Genomic DNA, 22,604 nt, shown 5'->3' with positions numbered 1-22,604 from the left:
CGCCGCGGGAGGGAGGAAGAACCTGCCGGGCTGCAGCGGCGTCACCCTCCTCTGTCTCCTCCTCCATCTCCATCCATTCTGGCCCCATCAACGCCGCCGCCGTGGGGCATCGCTGCCCGGCTGACAGGGCGATGAGGCGTCCCGGTCCCCCACCCAGGCGGCTGCTGTCCTACCCCCCGCGCGGGATATAAGGAGAAGGATTCACTCTGCTTTTCCCCATCTTGGTTGCTGCCGCAGTGGAAGGTAAAAGGCATCGGGGCGCAAGGGATCGTGCGCTCGCGCGTTTGGGTTTCCCTTCGGGTTAGAATGGCAAGGGTTCTTTTCCGTGCGTAATCGTTACGCAGCTGGAGAGAGGAGAGCGCAGCAACCCGGCTGCCTGCAAGGTTGCATCTCCCTTCCGATGGCTTGCAGGCGATTTGCAAGGAGCTGCACCCTGAGGATCGCGGGGGGGGGTTGCTTTTTGACCTGTGGAGAGAAGATCTGGCTGGGGAGATTCTGCTGGGTGGGATGGGTTGGTGTGTCAGAGGGGACGCCTGTGTTCCTGGGTGTGCGAACACAGAGGGTCGTGGAGTTTGGAGCTCCACAGCGGGCTGCCCCAACTCGGTGCCCCCCAGATGTTTGGAACCAATGGGGCCGATGGTGGATGTTGGGGGTTCAAAGCTTCCGGGGTGGGGGCACCAGGCTGGCCGAGGCTTGACCTAGGGAAAGCCTTCGTGTATGGATGGCTGAGTGCCGCTTGCCCAAGGACATGGAGACAGAGGCTAGCAATCGACCGGAGCACGCAGCGATTGCTCCTTTGTAAGGTGGAGCGTTGGCAATATTTTAAACATGTGTTCGGAACTGAGATTGGTTTGGTGCTTTTCCCTGAATGCAAAGTTGCTGTGGTTTCTGTCTTTGTTTTTTTCCGCTTGGACAGATGCTGCATCTTTCTTTGAATTCTTTAGCAACGTCACTGCGTTTTAGAAAGCAGGGTGCTTAGAGATGGCAATGAGCAACAACTAGATATGTTTTTTTAAATAGAGATTTCCTTTCCTTTCCTTTTTTTTTTTGTGTGTGTGTGGGGGGGGGGGGTACTGAGCCATGTACCTCGGGTTAAGTACTTAATTCATTCCGGAGGTCCGTTCTTAACCTGAAACTGTTCTTCACCTGAAGCACCACTTTAGCTAATGGGGCCTCCCGCTCAGTGGCGTAGCGTGGGTTGTCAGCACCCGGGGCAAAGCAAGTAATTTGCGCCCCCTAACCCGTGGATTTGCGCCCCCTAACTCTAACCCCCAGATGTTGCACCCGGTGCGGCCGCCCCCCCCCGCACCCCCATGCTACGCCACTGCTTCTTCCCTCCCTCTCTCATGCAAACACACCTCCTATGTTCCCTCCCTCCCTCTCTCTCTCTCTCTCTCTCTCTCTCTCTCACACACACACACACACACAGAGGCAGTCCCCACATCATGCACTTTCTCTCTTTCACATCCACAGAGATATTTCCGGCAGGCACGCTGCCTGTCCCGTGCTCTTTCAGGCTCAAGTCCTCTCATCTGAAAAGATTCCCATAATATGTGCAGTTGGAAAGCTTTGTCCTTCTCTATAATAAACACACACCAACTTACACATGCAGGAACACACAAACAATCTATCGCCGTATTTTTTTGGAAGCCGCCCAGAGTGGCTGGGGAAGCCCAGCCAGATGAGTGGGGTATAAATAATAAATTGTTATCATAATATTATTCTGCCTCATACAGGTGTGCAACTTCTGCTTGGTGGTATTTCCTTCCTTCCTTCCTTCCTTCCTTCCTTCCTTCCTTCCTTCCTTCTCTCTCTCTTTCACACAGCCAATTCAGTGCCCTCCAGAAGTTTGGAATCAGCCCCAGACCCAGGCCAACGGTCGGGGACGATGAAGAACTATAGTTCAAAATGCCTCACCTTAGCTATCCCTTTCCTAAGCCCATTCCCGTAGGGCTACTGTTTCCCTACCTGCTTCTCTGCCTCTGTTTGAGAAATTAAGAAGTCCTTTTCTGTGTGAGGGAGCTGCTGCTTTTTTTGTGTACCTGAAATCCATACACTGTAGGGCATGCGCAGACCAGGCCCCTGTCATTTTCTGGCAGAGAATCCCACCTATTTTGATGTTGCCATGCTGTGATTTCGCCAACCCCTCAGATCAATAGCTGTCCCCCTTCTCCTCTGTGCCTGCAAAGCACTTTCTCACCTTCTCAGTCTCTGGGAAGAAATAACTCCTTTTGCAGTCATGGGCCTGCAATAATCCCCCCCCCCCAGCTCCTTACTTGTTTTTCATAAACCCAACCTCACGCTGAATATTCTGTTTCTCTTGCTGTGTAGCTTGAACAAAAAGAGATGTTTACTGCGCTGTCCCGACAATCCTGTGAACATACAGGTCAGTACTTGTGGCCTGTTGCCGTGGCAACATGCCAAGATGGGTTGGTTGCCATGTATATAATACTTTATAGCCATAGGTATGTTAGGAAATGTACGTTCATTTCCTAATGTACCTATAGCTATCATGTATGTTCAAGGCAGTGCTGCAGTTAAGGTGATTTTAGACTTTGGACTTAATTAATGGTCATGTGGGTTGAGGTGGGCTTTAGACAGCACAGCGTTATGACTTCGATTTTTGCAAAATGTCATGAAAACCAGCTCCTGCCGCATCGGGAGCCCATCTATCTGCGTGGAGCCCTCGACTGCTGTTCCAAAGTCCTCTCCTGGCCGGCTGCACACACATTCTGGTGTGATGGAGAGAGTTAGCTGCTGAGCAGACTTCATGTTTTCATCTTCAGTAAATTATTGGAAACAAATAGTCCTGTGTGGTCTGTTAACTTGAATTAGGGCGTGGGAATTGAATGTATTTATTTTATCCCTTGCTCCAGAACGATACTGTTCTAAAAGCGCAACACAAAAGCTGTTTGGGATTTCTTTCTGGGTTTTTTTAAATGTAGCTGTTGGCTTTTCCTCTAGCTTCTGTGAAATAAGACTGATGGCTGAAAACATTAGCGAGCTGGATTCTGCCGCCTCCCCTACATCCCTCCAATCTGCTAGGGATACCCTCTTAATTCTTCCACCTGTGTGAGGACAATGACAGAAATGTCCTCCTGTTTGCAGGTTTCATCCCCTAGGGATTCGCTTTAGTTTGTGCTAGAGCCGCCTTGAAATTAATTCCAAAAAGTTAAGGTAAAGGTAAAGGGACCCTGACCATTAGGTCCAGTCGTGACCGACTCTCGGGTTGTGAGCTCATCTCTCTCTATAGGCTGAGGGAGCCAGCGTTTGTCCGCAGACAACTTCCGGGTCATGTGGCCAGCATGACTAAGCTGCTTCTGGCGAACCAGAGCAACGCACGGAAACGCCGTTTACCTTCCTGCCGGAGTGGTACCTATTTATCTACTTGCACTTTGACGTGCTTTCGAACTGCTAGGTTGGCAGGAGCAGGGACCGAACAACGGGAGCTCACCCCGTTGCGGGGATTTGAACCGCCAACCTTCTGATCGGCAAGTCCTAGGCTCTGTGGTTTAACCTACAGCACCACCTGCACCCAAAAAGTTACCAGCCCACATTTTTTTCTTTTTACTTGTTGCTTAGTTATTTGAGACAACCGACAGCCAAAAAGAACCAACTCTCTTCCAGTTTACAAATGTGTCCTTCCTGGTCCCCTAGGTGGCATGGCAAGGGGTATGTGCATGTCTACATGTATTGGGGAAGACTTTCTTGTTTGCAAGACGTCCTTCTCTGGGCTCACGTTTGGTGACTAGAAGAAGAAGAAGAAGAGTTTGGATTTGATATCCCGCCTTTCACTCCCCTTCAGGAGTCTCAAAGCGGCTAACATTCTCCTTTCCCTTCCTCCCCCACAACAAACACTCTGTGAGGTGAGTGGGGCTGAGAGACTTCAGAGAAGTGTGACTGGCCCAAGGTCACCCAGCAGCTGCATGTGGAGGAGCGGAGACACGAACCCGGTTTCCCAGATTACGTGACTACCGCTCTTAACCACTACACCACGCTGGCTCTCTGACTAGGACTGTGGTGGCTCTCTGACTAGGACTGTGGTGGTGTGTTGACGTAAGGCCATCTCAGTTTAAGACAGCTCCTTCTTTTTTTATTGTTTTACATCTAAGGGTCCTGTTGATGTTTCTTCCAAAATATTATCTTCCACCCTGCACTCTCAGGATAGATGGAGTTATTTGTGGGTGGCGCTGTGGTCTAAACCACTGCGCCTCTTGGGCTTGCCAATCAGAAGGCTGGCGGTTCGAATCCCCGCGACGGGGTGAGCTCCCATTGCTCGGTCCCAGCTCCTGCCAACCTAGCAGTTCGAAAGCACGCCTGTGCAAGTAGATAAATAGGTACCGCTGCGGCAGGACAGTAAACGGTGTTTCCGTGCACTCTGGTTTCCATCTGTTGTGCCAGAAGTGGTTTAGTCATGCTTGCCACGTGACCCAGAAAGCTGTCTGTGGACAAACACCGGCTCCCTTGGCCTGAAAGCGAGGTGAGCCCATAGTTGCCTTTGACTGGACTTAACCGTCCAGGGGTCCTTTACCTTTTACCTAGATGAAGTTATTCATCTAAATCGAGCTGAATTCTGCTCACATCCCTACAACCATGCCTAAATATTGGACTGCATTCACTCCAGGCGTAACGTCAATGACTTCTTGAAGCCACCAAGCTTTTGCACATCTGCCTGAGAGAAAGCCCCAATGAATTCAATGGGGCTTACTTGTGAGCACATGTGTACACAACTGGGTAAAGCGGTGATGGGGAACTGGTAGCCTTTTCAGATGTTTTGGACCCCAATACCCATCATTCCTCAGCAGCGGCCATCTTGCCTGGGGCTAATGGGAATCCAAAATGTCTAGAGGAAAACCAAAACCACAGTTTAGCCACCCATGGGGTTAAAGGTTGCTCTCTTTCCCTTTAGGCATTGGCAGACAATGGCCTTGTTTGGTTTAAATTGAGGCTTCAACACTGCCCTGTGTTTCACTCCTGCCTTACGAACCTCCCGACAGCCAATTACTATGCAATAAAACATTCAGTTGACACAAGGACATGAGGTGTGTATCTGCCAGAAGATTTGCTGGCTGGGTCTGGTTTTCTGTAAAATACTGGTATGCAACTACTGGCAGATGCTGAATTCAATGACAAATGTTTCAAGGACAGTTCATTTGCATGACAAACTCTCCTAAGGCTGCCTTAGATTCCTGGATGCTTGCCCTCTCTTCTTCTCTGGTAGCACTGAGAGCGTTTCGACAATGAGAGCCCATTCCTACTTTTCTTGTTGCTATATTTAGCATTTCCTAGACTAACCAACTAGTAGGGACGTGGGTGGCGCTGTGGGTTAAATCACAGAGCCTAGGACTTGCCAATCAGAAGGTCGGCGGTTCGAATCCCCACGATGGGGTGAGCTCCCATTGCTCGGTCCCTGCTCCTGCCAACCTAGCAGTTTGAAAGCACGTCAAAGTGCAAGTACCGGTAGATAAATAGGTACCACTCCGGCGGGAAGGTAAACGGTGTTTCCGTGCTCTGCTCTGGTTCACCAGAAGCGGCTTAGTCATGCTGGCCACATGACCCGGAAGCTGTACACCGGCTCCCTCGGCCAATAAAGCGAGATGAGCGCCGCAACCCCAGAGTTGGTCATGACTGGACCTATTGGTCAGGGGTCCCTTTACCTTCACCTAGACTAGCCAAAGCAGGGAGATCCAAAACCAGCTTAAACAATAATTGTCAGTTTTAGGGAAGAAGATGCTTAAGATGTGCACATTTGCCTGTTTACGTGCAATAGTTTTAAGAAAAAACACCCTTTAAAATGTACACCTTTTGAAGATAACTAGGCAACCGAAAAAAGGCATGATTAATCCTTCCTTTGCTAGCTAAAGGAACACTGCTAGCCGTGCACCTCCCATGCTTTAAGAGACCAATTTATGCAACAAGCCTTTAAGGTAAGGAAGTGCTGCTAATTCTGTTTCCACTGGGTTGTGATGAGATGATGAATCATCCCTAAGCAAAGAAGGGAATTGGAAATGGTAACGTCCTACATCTCGGATATCAGTATCCTCCCCGTTCCTCCTCCCTGGTCTTTAAGCACAAAATCCTGTTGGGTTTCCTAATAAGTGTAAGTCCTGAATAAGTGTAGGAGTTAGGCAAGCCGGTCTTGGCTACGCCTGCGCAATATTTCTGGTTTTCACAATAGAGAGTAGTTAAGAATAGGCTAAGAATTATTTCTAGTATGCCTCTGAATACCAGAGGCTGGAAACAAGGCTCTTTGTATGTTCCATAATGCCTATGAATCGGCTTCTACTGTACCTGTTGAATTTCTGTCTGTTACGCAGTTGTGAAAAGCACAAGAGCTTTGTTTGGAGGTGGGGGGTAGGAGGGTCATTCTACCAAGGCAGTCAATGAAAATGCATCTACAGTGGTACCTTGGTTCTCAAACGCCTCGGTTCCCAAACGCCCAAAACCCGGAAGTAAGTGTTCCAGTTTTTGAAAGTTTTTCGGAAGCTGAACGTCCAATGCAGTTGTCAGCTATTGTTTCCGGAGTGCCTGCGCCAATCAGAAGCTGCGCCTTGGTTTTCGAACATTTCGGAAGTCAAACGGACTTCCAGAATGGTTTAAGTTTGGCACTTTTGTTTTTGCTATTTATTTTGCGTTTTTGTTTTTGAGGCTTTTTCGGTTAATTTGTTTTTGTGACTGTGTGAGTGATAATTTTTATCATCTACAATACTGTCTTATTTATTTTATAGTAGAGTACATTGATTATTGCTTTCATTTTATGAATCAATGGTCTGGTTAGAGAGTAAAATTCATGTCAAATTGATGTTTTAGGGGTTGTTTTTAAAAGTCTGGAACGGATTAATCTGTTTTGCATTACTTTCTATGGGAAAGTGTGCCTTGGTTTTGGGAACACTTTGGTTTTGGAATGGACTTAAGTTTGAGAATCAAGGTACCACTGTACTTTTCTAGCTCGTTCCAAACATCAAAGGCTTCTAATGGGTTTTCATACGTTTATCCTATATATATATTCTGGGTTCACTCAGATGAACAGAGTTCCTCATTCCGAGCAAATGTAGAACCTGGAATTCTTAGGTTACAGTGCAGTGAAAAATAATAACGTTAACCCTGACAAATTCATGATGTCAGTCCCCCCCCTTCTTATTTTTTAGGTTCCCGAGTACTGTACAAAATGTCAACCATAGTCACTTTTGTCTTTCTGCTTTTAAGCATAGCAATTATTGTTACTATTACTCTGATCCAAGTGAATCGGAAAGAGGTCCTTTTGCCAGGGCTAAAGGTACGTTGAATGAATATGCTGCAGTATCCATTGCTTAGTTTGGGTGCTGGGGCTCAGCTGCTGAACCGGTGATGTAATGATAGTCAAGAGGGCTTCTGAGCATGTGGAAAGAGTTTTCCAGCACCAGAAAGTAAGCACAGCTCGATTGCAAGCGCCTGCAATTAGAAAAAGGGTTCCTTGAAGGTCTTCCTTCCTCTCTTTCTAGAAGCTAATCACTGTTAACATAGAAAAACCTCTTCAGGTAGAATCTGTATGATAATAAGTGAAATGAACTAAGATCCAGGACAAAGACATCTTGGAACATCAAACCTCAAGTTCCTTTGGACATGTATATTCAAATAAGTGCTCCTCTGCTTTCCCCCACCCAAATTTTGTCCCACAAAAGCGACATACTCAGCCCCCAGACCTGCTGTTGTCTCCTTGCCGCCCCCTTGCTTCAGGTGGGCTATCTAAGTGGGAGTCGGATGTGGCTTCAGAATGGACCCAAGAGTCAGCCAATCATGGCTTTGAATGAGGAAGTGGGAGGGACGGGATGAGGGTGGGGTGGAGAGTCACTCAGGACGGGTTGGGAAAGAGGCTGGGTTCTTTTTCTGTAAAGACTGAAACAAACAAGGACTGTAAGAAACTTTTCCAAGTCTTTATACCAGGCATAGGCAAACTCAGCCCTCCAGATGTTTTGGAACTACAGTTCCCATCATCCCTGACCACTGGTCCTGTTAGCTAGGGATGATGGGAGTTGTAGTCCCAAAACATCTGGAGGGCTGAGTTTGCCTATGCCTGCTTTATACTTCCCTGGGCAACCAGCCGGGAGCTGCCCCAATTAAAGGATAGTACTGCTCAACAAAAAGCTTGCAATTCCCTGTATTAAAACCCTGAGCATAACATGCCAACCAACAAGAGCTCCCTTCGCCAGCACAGCGGGATTATAGGGCAGTAATTACATAAGAGGGTGAGATCCTTATTAAGAAGATCTCTGGACAGTTACATGCCCAAAGGCTGAAGGCTTCTCACTTGAAAGCTCCTCTTGAAGAAACATATCTTGGCTGCGTCTGTTTTCCTCGAGGCAGGATAGGGACCCGATGGGTGTAGCTGCCTGCTTGCCCTACCAGTTAGGACATGCCCACAGAATTATCCTTCCATCTCTCAACTGCGAGTGGGAAGAAACAGGTAGGAGAAGCAAGCTCAGGAGAATGGGAATGGCCAGGGAGAGGGGTTGGAGACAGGAGAGACTGTTGCCACCCCATGGCATCTGCCGCCTGAGGTGGCTTCATCACTCTGTCCAATGGTAGAGCCGGCCCATAGGGAAACAGCTGTTCAAAGAAAAGAAGAAGAAAGAAAGAAAGAAAGAGAAAAAGGAAGAAAAAGGAAGGAAGGAAGGAAGGAAGGAAGGAAGGAAGGAAGGAAGGAAGGAAGGAAGGAATCACTCTAGCTTAATACAAAAAGTGTCTCTTAGGGACTTGGGGTACATTTCTAATGCTTGTATTTTCTTTGATTGTTTCCAACAAGAAACCATGCTAGTCTTCTAATCTATAACTTTCTCTCCCCCCCCCCCCTTTCACCGCCAAGTATGGAATAGTGCTTGATGCAGGATCATCCCGGACGACTGTCTATGTATATGAATGGCCGGCAGAGAAAGAAAACAACACGGGAGTCGTGAGCCAGACCTTCAAGTGCAATGTGAAAGGTGAGGAGGGAATGTGGATTTTGGGGTGGCCCTGAAACTAATACCAAGCACGGAATGTATGAGTTGGGTGAAGGAGGTGGGAAGAGAAACGACAGCTTCTGTGTTTGAAACCCCTAATACACTGTCCATTAAGAGCATCATCATTCAACTTTAAACAACCATGGCTTTCCCCAAAGAATCCTGGAAACTGTAGTTGGTTAAGGTTGCCAACTGTTGCTTGGAGACTCCTATTCCCCTCACAAAGCTACAATTCCCAGAGCCTCCTGGGAAGAGAGATTTGTAGCTCGGTGAGGGGAATAGTAGCCCCCTAAGTACTGGGACGCGGGTGGCGCTGTGGGTTAAACCACAGAGCCTAGAACTTGCCAATCAGAAGATCGGCGGTTCGAATCCCCACGACGGGGTGAGCTCCCGTTGCTCAGTCCCTGCTCCTGCCAACCTAGCAGTTCGAAAGCACATCAAAGTACAAGTAGATAAATAGGTACTGCTCCAGCGGGAAGGTAAACGGTGTTTCCGTGCGCTGCTCTGATTCACCAGAAGCGGCTTAGTCATGCTGGCCACATGACCTGGAAGCTGTACGCCGGCTCCCTCGGCCAATAAAGCGAGATGAGCACCGCAACCCCAGAGTCGGTCACGACTGGACCTAATGGTCAGGGGTCCCTTTACCTTTACATACTCATAGCACTCTTAGCAGGGATAGCCTAACTGCTGTTGTCTATGCTCTGGTAACTTCAAGGTTAGATTACTGCAATGCGTTATATGCAGGGCTGCCTCTGAAGATGGTTCGGAAACGTCAGCTAGTGCAGAATTCAGCAGCCAGGTTACTCAGTGGAGCAATATGGATTGAGCATGTTACACCAATCCTGGTCTGACTGCACTGGCTACCAGTGAATTTCGAGGCCCGATTCAAAGTGCTGGTTTTGACCTACAGTGGTACCTCGGGTTACAGACACTTCAGGTTACATACGCTTCAGGTTACAGACTCTGCTAACCCAGAAATATTACCTTGGGTTAAGAACTTTGCTTCAGGATAAGAACAGAAATTGTGCTCCTGCGGTGCCGCGGCAGCAGGAGGCCCCATTAGCTAAAGTGGTGCTTCAGGTTAAGAACAGTTTCAGGTTAAGAATGGACCTCCGGAACGAATTAAGTACTTAACCCGAGGTACCACTGTATAAAGCCTGAAACGGCTCAGGACCGCAATACCTCAAGGACCGCCTCTTTCCATAGGAACCTACCCGGACCCTGAGATCATCTTCTGAGGCCCTCCTTCATGTGCCCCCTCCTCGAGAGGTGAGGAGGGTGGCAACACGAGAATGGGCCTTCTCTGCAGTGGCCCCGTGTCTGTGGAATGCTCTCCCCAGGGAGGTTTGCCTGGTGCCTTCGTTATACACCAGGCAAAAACGTTCCTTTCTAACTAGGCCTTTGGTTGATCTGTTTGACAACCTATACCCTTTTAAAATCCTATACCCCCTTTTCTGGGGGGATGTTATTGGGTTGTTGTTTTTATTCTGATTATATATGTTGTGATTTTGTCTGTGAACCGCCCTGAGACCTCCGGGTGTAGGGCGGTATATAAACTCGATTAACAACAACAACAACACACAACAGTTCCCAGGATTCTTTGGGTGAAGCCATGACTGTTTAAAGGGGTATGATAGTGCTTTCAAAGTGTTATTTTTATTTTATTTTTCATTGTTAATCACAGCACTTTACACAATAAGTGAATGAAATGCAACAACAAACCCCAAAATTAAGCAACTAGTGGCTGAATTCGCCTGCCACGACTATAAATCAAAATACAGTGGTACCTCGGGTTAAGTACTTATTTCGTTCCGGAGGTCCGTTCTTAACCTGAAACTGTTCTTAACCTGAGGTACCACTTTAGCTAATGGGGTCTCCCGCTGCCGCCGCACGATTTCTGTTCTCATCCTGAAGCAAAGTTCTTAACCCAAGGTAGTATTTCTGGGTTAGCGGAGTCTGTAACCTGAAGCGTATGTAACCTGAAGCGTATGTAACCCGAGGTACAATGACAGGCAAAGCAATTGAAGCAGCCTTCTTGTATTGGGGCGGGCCACTCGGTGGGGAGGTATTGGCTGGGCGAATGACTCAGGGACAGGTTTTGCCGTTCCAAATGGGCGTGGGAAGCTAGTGCGTCATGCAGCAGGGTGGAAATCGTGCACGACTTGCCATTTGCGTGCCTGTGGCATTTCAAAATGTGACAGATTAGCAAGCGGGGATGGCAGTGGCAGCGGCAGATCGAAATCATCTGCATTCTCTGCTGTCCCGGTCTAACGGAAACTGCAGTGGCAGCTTGTTCCTGTGGGTGCGAATGCTTGTGTATATACACACCTAAGAAAATTAGGCTAATAATAATAATAATAATAATAATAATAATAATAATAATAATAATTTATTTATACCCCTCCCATCTGGCTGAGTTTCCCCAGCCACTCTGGGCGGCTTCCAATCAAGTGTTAAAAACAACACAGCATTAAATATTAAAAACTTCCCTAAACAGGGCTGCCTTCAGATGTCTTTTAAAGAGAAGATAGCTACTTATTTCCTTCACATCTGAAGGGAGGGCGTTCCACAGGGCGGGTGCCACTACCGAGAAGGCCCTCTGCCTGGTTCCCTGTAACCTCACTTCTCGCAATGAGGGAACCGCCAGAAGGCCCTCGGCGCTGGACCTCAGTGTCCCGGCTGAACAATGGAGGTGGAGACGCTCCTTCAGGTATACAGGACTGAGGCTGTTTAGGGCTTTAAAGGTCAGCACCAACACTTTGAATTGTGCTCGGAAACGTACTGAGAGCCAATGCAGATCTCTCAGGACCGGTGTTTTGTGGTCCCAGAGGCCGCCCCCAGTCACCAGTCTAGCTGCGGCATTCTGGATTAGAACAACGATGTTAGAACAACGATGATGGTCATTGCATATAAAGGCATGTGGCTGGAAACCGCAGGAGGGGACAGTTCTCTCGTGCTTGAATCCCTTTTTCCAGGTTTTCCCCGGGTATCTGTTTGGCTTCTGCAAACAGAATCCTGGTCTAGATGGAACATTGGCTTGATACAGCAGCCTCTCCTTACGTTCATTTTTTAATCCACTATAACTCCAAGGAGTGCCAGGGTTCTTTGTTCCCTTTCTTTGTTCCCTAATTCTCACAATGCCCCTGTGAGGTCAGTTAACCTGAGGAAGGTTGACTCTCAAGGTCGCCTTGTTCAACATGAACCACTAACTCGCTGTATCTCATGACTAACCCTTCCATTGTGATTTCCTACAAGATAGTGCCTACCTAGGCTTTAAATTTTGCTTAAACCGTGGGATTTTCTCTGCATGGATCACGGTTTCCCTCTCCTTCTTCTCTTGCGAGGCACAGACTCTTTTAATCAAAGGTTAAAAGATAAAGGTAAAAGGACCCCTGACCGTTAGGTCCAGTCGTGGCCGACTCTGGGGTTGCAGCGCTCATCTAATTTTATTGGCCAAGGGAGCCGGCGTACAGCTTCCGGGTCATGTGGCCAGCATGACTAAGCCGCTTCTGGCAAACCAGAGCAGCACACGGAAACGCCGTTTACCTTCCCGCTGGAGTGGTACCTATTTATCTACTTGCACTCTGATGTGCTTTTGAACTGCTAGGTTGGCAGGATCAGGGACCGAGCGACGGGAGCTCACCCCGTCGTGGGGATTCGAACCGCCGACCTTCTGATCGGCAAGCCCTAGGCTCTGTGGTTTAACCCACAGCGCCACCCACGTCCCTTAAAGGTTGCTGTTCAGCAAAGTGAGATTTCCAATTGATGGGTACAAACTCCTGAGCAAATCCTTTCATGCATGCAATTAGGTCGTGTCATTTCAGAAACAGCATTTGAAGTTCTTTCCAAGCTTCTTGTACTACAGGAATGGAAATATATATAGGAACCGAAGCCTGCAAATAGAATCCTGTCTGCAAATTACGGGCTTTGTGGGATTGGTTTGGTTTTTTTTTTTTTTTTAAAAAAAACTAATTAAAGGCAGGATCATTTCGGCTCTGCTGTAATCTGAAGCAAAATTCTTCTTTTTAAAATGTATTTATTTAGTTTTTCAAATTACAGTTTTACAATTACATATCCAACATACAACATAGATCCCACAGAATCTCCTGGACTTCTCTCCTCCCCTTTGTGGGTCCTATTGTTAGTCATTTCTTCCTGCATCTTTTATAATAATCCAATCTTTTACAGCTCCATATTCACCATTAAACTACAAGTGCTATTCCAATCCTACTAACAATTTTAACTGTTTACAGTGGTTTTTAAGATAAATTATATACTTTCCCCATTCTTTATTAAAATTTTGGTCTTCCGGAATTCTGATTCTTCTGGTCATTTTTGCCATTTCGGCATAATCCATCAATTTAAATCTGAAGCAAAATTCTCACCCTGGTTGCTTATGTGCTTATGTGTTTTTAACCCATCTGGATTTATCCCAGGCCAAAATGGACAGTGGTGTGGCATGGGGGTGCAGGGGGGGCCGGCCGCACCGGGCGCAACATCTGGGGGTTAGGGTTAGGGGGTGCAAATCCACGGGTTAGGGGGCTCAAATCCACGGGTTAGGGGGCGCAAATTACTTGCCTTGCCCCGGGTGCTGACAACCCACGCTACGCCACTGAAAATGGATACAGTAATACCTCCGATTACATACGCTTCAGGTTACATACACTTCAGGTTACAGACTCCGCTAACCCAGAAATAGTGCTTCAGGTTAAGAACTTTGCTTCAGGATGAGAACAGAAATTGTGCTCCGGCAGCGCGGCAGCAGCAGGAGGCCCCATTAGCTAAAGTGGTGCTTCAGGTTAAGAACAGTTTCAGGTTAAGATCGGACCTCCGGAACGAATTAAGTACTTAACCCGAGGTACCACTGTACTAGGTTTCAGTTTCATCAGCCAGAGCTGTTATACTGCTGTAAACCACACATGCGGGTGGAGGGAAAGTAGCTTTTATTTTAGGTTTTTATTTTAGGAATGTAATGTGCCACTTGTAGGGTAATAATAATAATAATAATAATAATAATAATAATAATACACCTCACTAAGTGGTTTATATAGGAATGAATTAAAGCAATTAAAATTTGAAACAGAAATGATTAGATGCTGGTCTCCATTGAAAACGGCTTCTCCATGCAAACCAGGAAGTGAACTCTCCAGATAACGGAACAGGTCGCCTTTTCTTATCTCTCAGGCTGTGATCTCCTGGGTGACGCGGGTGCCATTAGGCAGCTAAATGCGCATTCGTACTCCCTCCATTCCCCTCCCTCCTGCCTCTGTGTGGCCCGGGCCACTGGCAACCCATGCTATGCCACTGGGAGGAACAGGGATAAGCTTTACAATCCACCAGTTGAAATCCCGTGGACTGGGACACAGCATGGAGGAATGAAGCCTGCCTGAAACACGACACATGACACATGACACTTCTTGCATACTTCCAACATCTTATATATTTGATCGTGCATTATTTGGGACTAGATGACCCTAGGCTTGATATTGGTCATCGACAGTAATAAAATGACTTGAGGTGACCCTATGGGCCCCTTCCAACTCGACAATTCTATGGTTCCATCTTTAAAAATATTTATATTCTTAGCTGTTATCCATACTCCTAAATACTTAACTTTCTTCTCAATTGTCAGTTCTGTTACTTGTTGTGGGTCTTTTTTATATTGCTCCATCACATTTTTCACCAATACTTTCGTTTTACTTTTGTTTAATTTAAAAGCTGCTACTTTTCCAAGCTTAAGAATCTGTTCAGTATACTAGTCAAAGGGTCTTCTACACAAGGTCATCTGCAAATGCCTTTAGCTTATATGCTTTATAACTTACTGCTATCCCTGTTAGAAGGATGTTGGATAGAAAATAAGTGGTTTCCTGCTGTAATGCTTTAAGAGATATGGGGGGGGGGGAAAGGTTTACAAATGGGTAAAAGCTTGTGGGTAAGGATTTGCTGAACTAACAACTTGAACTGGAATACAAAAAAGGGAGGTATGAGGAGGTCTGGGGAAATAAGCGTAAGGAAGATATGTTATGAAAATTAATGTGTTTTTAACTGTTTTTATTTTGTATGTTTTTTTTTCACTTTTCCTGTTATATTTTAAAAACTTTAATAAAATCTCATATATATATAAACTTCTTGCTATCCCTTTTATTTTTTCATCTGATCTTATGCTTCTAGCCAGGGTCTCTAAAACTAATAAACAATAATGGTGACAGGGGACATCCCTGTCTCGTCCCTTTCATTATTTTACATTTTCCTCTTATTACATTGTTTGCTATCAGCATTGTCTGTTGGTCAGAATAAATTGCATCAATTTCTCTAAGAAATGACTTTCCGAAGTTCATAATCTCAATAGTTTTTTTCATGAAAGTCCATTAAACGTTGTCAAAGGCCTTCTCTGCATCTAGAATTCTATGGTTTTATGGTCACTGTAATGTTCAAGTGTTCCTACATGCTATTTACTTACTAACTTTATTTATTTGCAAATAATAATTTCCAAATAAAGAAACAAAAGTGCTCAGAATGACACTAGCTTAAAGATAGAGCTGAATAGTAAAAGTCTTGGTGAGTAACAAAACTGAATCCATTAACCCTCTTCTCCTAGGTCCTGGGATATCCAGCTATGCGAGCAACCCTCAAGAAATTGCTAAGCCCATTAATGATTGCATGAATAAAGTAAAGGAGAAAATTCCATTGGACTTACATACGACCACACCTGTCTACCTGGGAGCCACAGCCGGCATGAGACTTCTGAGGTATGGTTGGAAACCACAGCAGACGCTGATGTGTTGTGTGTAGCGTTTTGTCCATTGTTAAGTGGATAAAGCCGGGGGAAATTATTCATGCCAAAGTCTTCTCATCCTCGCCTTAAAACCTATCAGTCTATGGGGATTAATAGATATGAGCATGTTAAGACAACGCCCATAAACCAAAGAGGGATTTGGATTTTCCCAGGGGGTATTGCTGGTGAGTAGAATCTTCCCTCAGATTCAACTTGTTGTGACTATTGACTGCCTTGTAGAAGACAGTTGATCCCAGATCGGAGTGTTCCTGAATATTTTGTAATAAATGTGTAATCTTGGGGACTTTGTGCCACAACCAAGGAGGAGGGAGAGAGTGGTGGCTTGGCCCATGTTGCATACCTGACAACAGCCTGCACTTGTTGTTGTGCATGTGCCAGTGGTTGTATAAAATCCTTTGTGCGTGCACAGATTTTTCTTTTAAGTGTTGACAAATAGTAGAGATAAGACCCAATGTAAGTAAGTAAGTAAGTAAGTAAATTTTTATTTATAACCTGCCCTCCCTGGCCAAGACCGGGTTCAGGGTGGCTAACATCAAATACATTAAAACACCATCAAACAATTGATTAAAATACAGCTTAAAAATTAGAATCAGGATAAAATTAAATGATTGCCCACAAATTACAACATAGGGGTGAGGAACCTCAAGTATTCATCAGGACCACCTATCCATGTTGGTCCCACATGAGCCGACTAAAGGGCCAAAGAGGTAACTTACAGGGTCCCATAGAAAGGGGTCAAACTGGGCCCAGACCAAAGCCCAGGTGGAACAACTCCGTCTTGCAGGCCCTGCAGAAAGATGTCAAGTCCCCCAGGGCCCTGGTCTCCTGAAGTAGAGTTTTCCACCAAGCTGGGGCCAAAGCCGAAAAGTCCTTGGCCCTGATTCAGGCCAGTTTAACTTCCTTGAGGCCCGGGACCTCCAAGATATTATTATTTGTGGACCGTAAGGTCCTTCGCGGGGCATGCCAGGAGAGGTGGTCCCATAAGTACGAGGGTCCTAGGCTGTATAGGGCTTTAAAGGTTAAAACCAGCACCTTAAACCTGACCCTGTACTCCACCGGGAGCCAGTGCAGTTGGTAAAGCACTGGATGAATGTGCAAGGGCACATAGATTATACTAAAAACACACCAGTGATTAATCCGTATAAATAAGATGCACAGCATATTTTTTTCCTGGTGTGGTTTTGCTTGGCACCCATTCCCTGAAGCATTTTGGCACAATTCAGGCTATGCTGATGTTCGTTACTTAGACCAGGGTTTCCCAAAGCTGTTTTCGGACTACAACTCCCATCATCCCTAGCTAGCAAGAGATGATGGGAACTGTAGTCCCAAAACAGCTGGGGGCCCGAGTTCAGGAGACCATGACTGAGACAAGCAGAATGGTAGAATCTGCAACCTGGAAATTGAGGGGGGGACAACCTCAGAGATGGAAGCTCTGCCCCTCATGACACACAGTCCTCTCTGTGGTCTCGGTGGTGGGGTTAATAATAATAATAATAATAATAATAATAATAATAATAATAGAAAAGAAAACAAACCATGATCTTTGGCTAGCATCACATATAAACCAGGATTCATAAACCAGAACTTAGATGCTCCCAACAAACCCCAGTCTATAGCCATGGTTAGTTTTTCGGCATACTGATTGTGGGACTTCTATGGGGGGGGGGTCAAAAACTGATGATGTGTTGTTCAGCTAAACCACAATTCATGGTTTGTTTTCTCTCTGCGTGAGTGGCAAGGGGACTCACAGCCCAGATATGCACATTCATGGTAAGTCATTAACTACCGCTGTGGGTTAAACCACAGAGCCTAGGACTTGCCGATCAGAAGGTTGGCGCTTCGAATCCCCACAACGGGGTGAGCTCCCGTTGCTCGGTCCCTGCTCCTGCCCACCTAGCAGTTGGAAAGCACATCAAAGTGCAAGTAGATAAATAGGTACGGCTCCGGCGGGAAGGTAAACGGCATTTCTGTGCACTGCTCTGGTTCACCAGAAGCGGCTTAGTCCTGCTGGCCACATGACCCGGAAGCTGTACGCTGGCTCCCTTGGCCTACAGAGCGAGATGAGCGCCGCAACCCCAGAGTCGGTCACGACTGGACCTAACAGTCAGGGGTCCCTTTACCTTTACTGTAATGTGCAAACCAGAGCATTGACTATTGATGTGTGGACCAGCCGGCACAAAGTGATCACTACAAGTAGAACATTCATATCCCCTGCTATCATTTTGGACCTGGTATTTTCCCATGAAAGCAGCCCACACATTTCCCTGGACCATCCAGTGTTGAATAATTAAGTGATGTACATGCATGTATGAATCAACCAACCATTGACTTGCCAAGTCTAGTCACTAGTTTTGGCAGACGACGAAGGGCAAACGTCTCCTTTCGGCCACTCAGCGTTTTTTATTCTTGTGGTTTGCTTAGGTTGCAAAATGAATCAGCGGCCCATGAAGTCCTTCGGAGCATTAAAAAGTACTTCGCAACCCTGCCCTTTGAATTTAGGGGAACTCAAATCATAACCGGGCAAGAGGAAGGGGTGTACGGATGGATAACAGCCAACTATTTAATGGGCAATTTCTTGGAGGTGCGTGGAAAAATCTGCATGTTTTATTGCATACCATTCTTTGATGAATTGCTAGTGTTTAAATGGATGTACGCTGAGATTAGCATAACCCCCAGGCAAGGGAAGATTGTGGTACGATGTATGCATATATAAATATACAACCACCTAAAACTGTGGTTGTAGTACTAAGATTATCTTTATAGCAAAGGTTCCTGCCTTGAATTAGCCTTCTGTTTTACCTAGCAAACTGGTCTCTCCTGTTAAACGCCTAAAACATCATATAAGGGGATGACATTGAGTCGTGTTCTTAAAACAAATACACCCATTTAAAGTTTAATAATAATAATAATAATAATAATAATAATAAATTTTATTATTTGTACCTTGCCCACCTGACTCGGTTGCCCCAGCCACTTTGGGCAGCTTCCAACAAATATAGACAGAAATACTGTTTTGGGGAAACAGGGGATGGGCAGGTCTAGGGACTCCCTGGTCCTGAACGGGGTAACTGTGCCCCCGAAGGACCAGGTGCGCAGCCTGGGAGTCATTTTGGACTTACAGCTGGCCATGGAGGCACAGGTCAATTCTGTGTCCAGGGCAGCTGTCTATAAATTCCATCTGGCACGCCGGCTGAGACCCTACCTGCCCGCGGACTGTCAGGAAGTTTTAAACATTTGACATTTTATTATTTTTTCTATTTTGCTGGAAGCTGCCCAGCGTGACTGGGGAAACCCAGCCAGATGAGTGGGGTATAAATAATAATAATAATAATAATAATAATAATAATAATAATAATAGCATAAGAAAACATAAAACACTAAAAACTTCCTGTGATGGGATGATGAGCTGCTTGTGCGTAAAATCGTAGTCCCTCAGAGTTTGTTCAAGCCCACAAACCTCTGTCTGTGACGGAGCCCCTCAAACATGGCTCCTCTAGTCACTGGCAGATTCCGACAGTGGTTGCTTTCGGAATCGCTTCCAGCATAAAAGCTCCTTAACAGAAACACGTCTTCTGGACTCGCGGCGTGACAGTTTCCGGCGAGGAGTGGGTCTCCCTATGGGAGGTTCAGAAACCTCCCCACTGTTCTCGCTGGACGTATCCCTGAGCCCTCCCTCTTGCTCGCTTTCCCTCAGAGACCCACCTCTCCCCCTGCTGGTTCCTGCTTCAGCTGCTGGGTCTCTCCCAGCCTCCGTGAGCCCTTCCACCACCTGTTCCTCCGATGGCAGTTCCCTGACACTTCCCTATACAGAGCTGCCTTCAGATGTCTTCAGAAAGTTGTAAAGTTGTTTATCTGTTTGGCGTCTGATGGGAGGATGTTCCACACAGAGGGTGCCACTGCCGAGAAGGCCCTCTACCTGGTTTCCTGTAACTTCGTTTATCCCAGTAAGGGAACCACCAGAAGGCCCTCAGAGCTGGACCTCAGTGGGGGTGGAGACGTTCCTTCAGGTATACAGGGCCGAGACCGTTTAGGGCAGGGGTCAGCAAGGTTTACCTCACCTGGGCTGGTTCACTCCCATGGAAATCGCTCCGTGGGCTGGATCATGTCTGCGCAGGCGCGAATTTCGGCATCTGTGTCTGCTCAGACATGATTTCTGGGGCTGCGGAAGTGAGTCCCCGCTCTGCGCTGTGCCAGTGCAGTGTGCGGGGACTCGCCGAGTGGGTGGCTCGGTTCGGGGGCTGCTCGTGGGCCGTTTAAATGACCCCTGCGGGCCACTTGTGGCTCATGGGCTGCAGGTTGCTGACCCCTGGTTTAGGGCTTTAAAGGTCAGCGCCAACACCTTGAATTGTGCTCGGAAACAAACTGGGGGCCAGTGTATGTCTTTCAGGACCAGTGTTATACGGCCTCTGTGGCCGCTCCCAGTCACCAGTCTCTAGCTGCCGCGTTCTGGATTAGTTGCAGTTTCTGAGTCACCTTCAAAGGTAGCTTGCCCAGGGCAAAGGAAACCCCTCTAAATTTCACAGAAGTTTTAAATTGCAGGCAATCCTCACTCCAGAATAAGCCAAGCACATTACAACAGCCGTCACCACTCTAAGACACCCTGATCACACTTGCAGATGCAACTTTGTGGTTTACATTCCATACTCGATGTCCTCCTAAGCCGTGCCCTTCCCAGGTTCCCCAGTTCTTCCAGTGGAACAATCTTCCTTTTATCCTTTGGTGCTAAAACACCAAACCGGGAACAGGGGAAACGATGGCACAGTAGCCCTGTCCCTATGTCCGGCAGGCCTTTTGCTTTCACAGCTGTTTGACAAAATGCCACAGGGAACTCTTTCCCTGTGCACAGAATAAGGAGCTCTGTTGACAGGAGTGGTGATAGCAGCTGGCCAAGTTGCCACGGTACTAGTGCCCTGACAGAGGCTACTGATGATGTCCGCTGATTTGAGGGGTGGTGTGATGGGATGATGAGCTGCTTGTGCGTAAAATCGTAGTCCCTCAGAGTTTGTTCAAGTCCACAAACCTCTGTCTGTGACGGAGCCCCTCAGACATGGCTCCTCTTAGTCACTCGCAGATTCCGACAGTGGCTGCTTTCGGAATCGCTTCCAACATAAAAGCTCCTTAACGGAAACACGTCTTCTGGACTCGCGGCGTGACAGTTTCCGGCGAGGAGTGGGTCTCCCTATGGGAGGTCCAGAAACCTCCCCACTGTTCTCGCTGGACGTGTCCCTGAGCCCTCCCTCTTGCTCGCTTTCCCTCAGAGACCCACCTCTCCCCCTGCTGGTTCCTGCTTCCGCTGCTGGGTCTCTCCCAACCTCCGTGAGCCCTTCCACCACCTGTCCCTCCGATGGCAGTTCCCTGACAGGTGGCATTATTTTTCTGGCCTGGCACTGAGCAGTGCCAGACAGCCATATCTAGCCAACTTTCCTGCAATGCACCTGATATAGTGTTGCTCTGGGCATTGTGGGAAATCAAAAGGTCAGCTAGACCTAGCCACCCGGGGCTGCTCAGAGCGGTGCCACTGATGCCATGGAAGCCTGGGCAACTATTTGATCTTGAACAATTGCAAACGCAGTTAATGAAGAGTCCACTTGTGATATAGTAGTGGTTCAGTGCTCATAATCCAACGTTTTGTCGATAAAGAGCTTAGTCATCGAGCTTTGTAGTAAATAATACACAAGAGGAGACAGTATGCCCACGACTTAAAGCAGGGGTATACAGTGGTACCTCGGGTTAAGAACTTAATTAATTCCAGAGGTCCGTTCTTAACCTGAAGCTGTTCTTAACCTGAAGCACCACTTTAGCTAATGGGGCCTCCTGCCGCTGGAGCACGATCTCTGTTCTCATCCTGAAGCAAAGTTCTTAACCCAAGGTATTATTTCTGGGTTAGCGGAGTCAGTAACCTGAAGTGTATGCAACCCGAGGTACCACTGTATTTGGCTCCATCTGCATGTTTCCATCAGGAGGAGCAGAGAAAGAGGACGATGTCAGAGGTAAAAAGGAAAAGGTAAAGGACCCCTGGACGGTTAAGTCCAGTCAAAGGTGACTATGGGGTTGCAGCGCTAATCTCACTTTCAGGCCGAGGAAGCTGGCGTTTGTCCCATTGGCGCAGCGACGGTCTGCCGGGGTGATGATCGATGTGGGGGCGGTCCCCCCAGAGGGGGCTGATTGTTGCTGCGGCAATCCACCAGGGGGTTCTATTGGTGTGGCGGTGATCCGCCCTGGGAGGATTTTGTCACACACACACCCCGGGATGACACCTGGGGCACACCACCCCCGCCGGTCCCCTTCCTACGCCCCTGGCAACGGGAGCTCACCCCGTTGCGTGGATTCAAACCGCTGACCTCCTGATCGGCAAGTCCAAGAGACTTGGTGGTTTAGACCACAGTGCCACTCGCGTCCCAATGTCAGAGGATTCTTTAGTGATGAAACTTCTGATTACTGGAACGACATCCAAGCACTGAACCACTGGTATATCACAAGTGGACTCTTTATTTACTGTGTTTCCAATTGTTTAAGATAAAACCTATTTGGGAAAGAAACTGTTTTTGCCATTTCTATGGACGTTTATTGTTTGCGTTCATCACCAGTTTCCTTGGTGATATTATCTCCTGTTGATTGCAGTAGTCATTGTACCACCACCCTGTTCATTGTTTTATGGCCAGGTAAGCCTGCCAGGGCCCACAGACTGTGGGGAACACTTTGCCCAATGCCCCCTCAAACCTGGAACTGGCCCGTCCTGTTGGTTTCAGCACTGTGCTGCTGACTGTGCATGGGCTGAACATCTTTGCCTACGCATTTGGCTCGCGATACAGGCCTGGTTGGCATATTTT

General features: G+C 47.2%; 1 protein-coding gene across 1 annotated transcript in view; it reads left to right on the top strand.

The window, feature by feature from the left end:
• Positions 1–313: 313 nt before the first annotated feature.
• The window catches only part of ENTPD3 (ectonucleoside triphosphate diphosphohydrolase 3), a 28,167-nt gene continuing 5,876 nt past the window's right edge, over positions 314–22,604 (top strand). Inside the window, 7 exon segments of the mRNA XM_083468669.1 lie at positions 314–798; positions 2,332–2,336; positions 2,339–2,386; positions 7,149–7,276; positions 8,843–8,960; positions 15,577–15,727; positions 18,196–18,355. Of these exon segments, the coding sequence (XP_083324795.1) occupies positions 722–798; positions 2,332–2,336; positions 2,339–2,386; positions 7,149–7,276; positions 8,843–8,960; positions 15,577–15,727; positions 18,196–18,355 (687 nt within the window). The 5' untranslated portion in view covers positions 314–721.

This window comes from Podarcis liolepis, assembly GCF_965112155.1.
Source record: "Podarcis liolepis genome assembly, chromosome: 12".
Taxonomy (NCBI): Eukaryota; Metazoa; Chordata; class Lepidosauria; order Squamata; family Lacertidae; genus Podarcis; species Podarcis liolepis.
The sequence above is the reverse complement of the archived record's forward strand: the minus strand, read 5'-3'. Positions and strand labels throughout refer to the sequence as shown.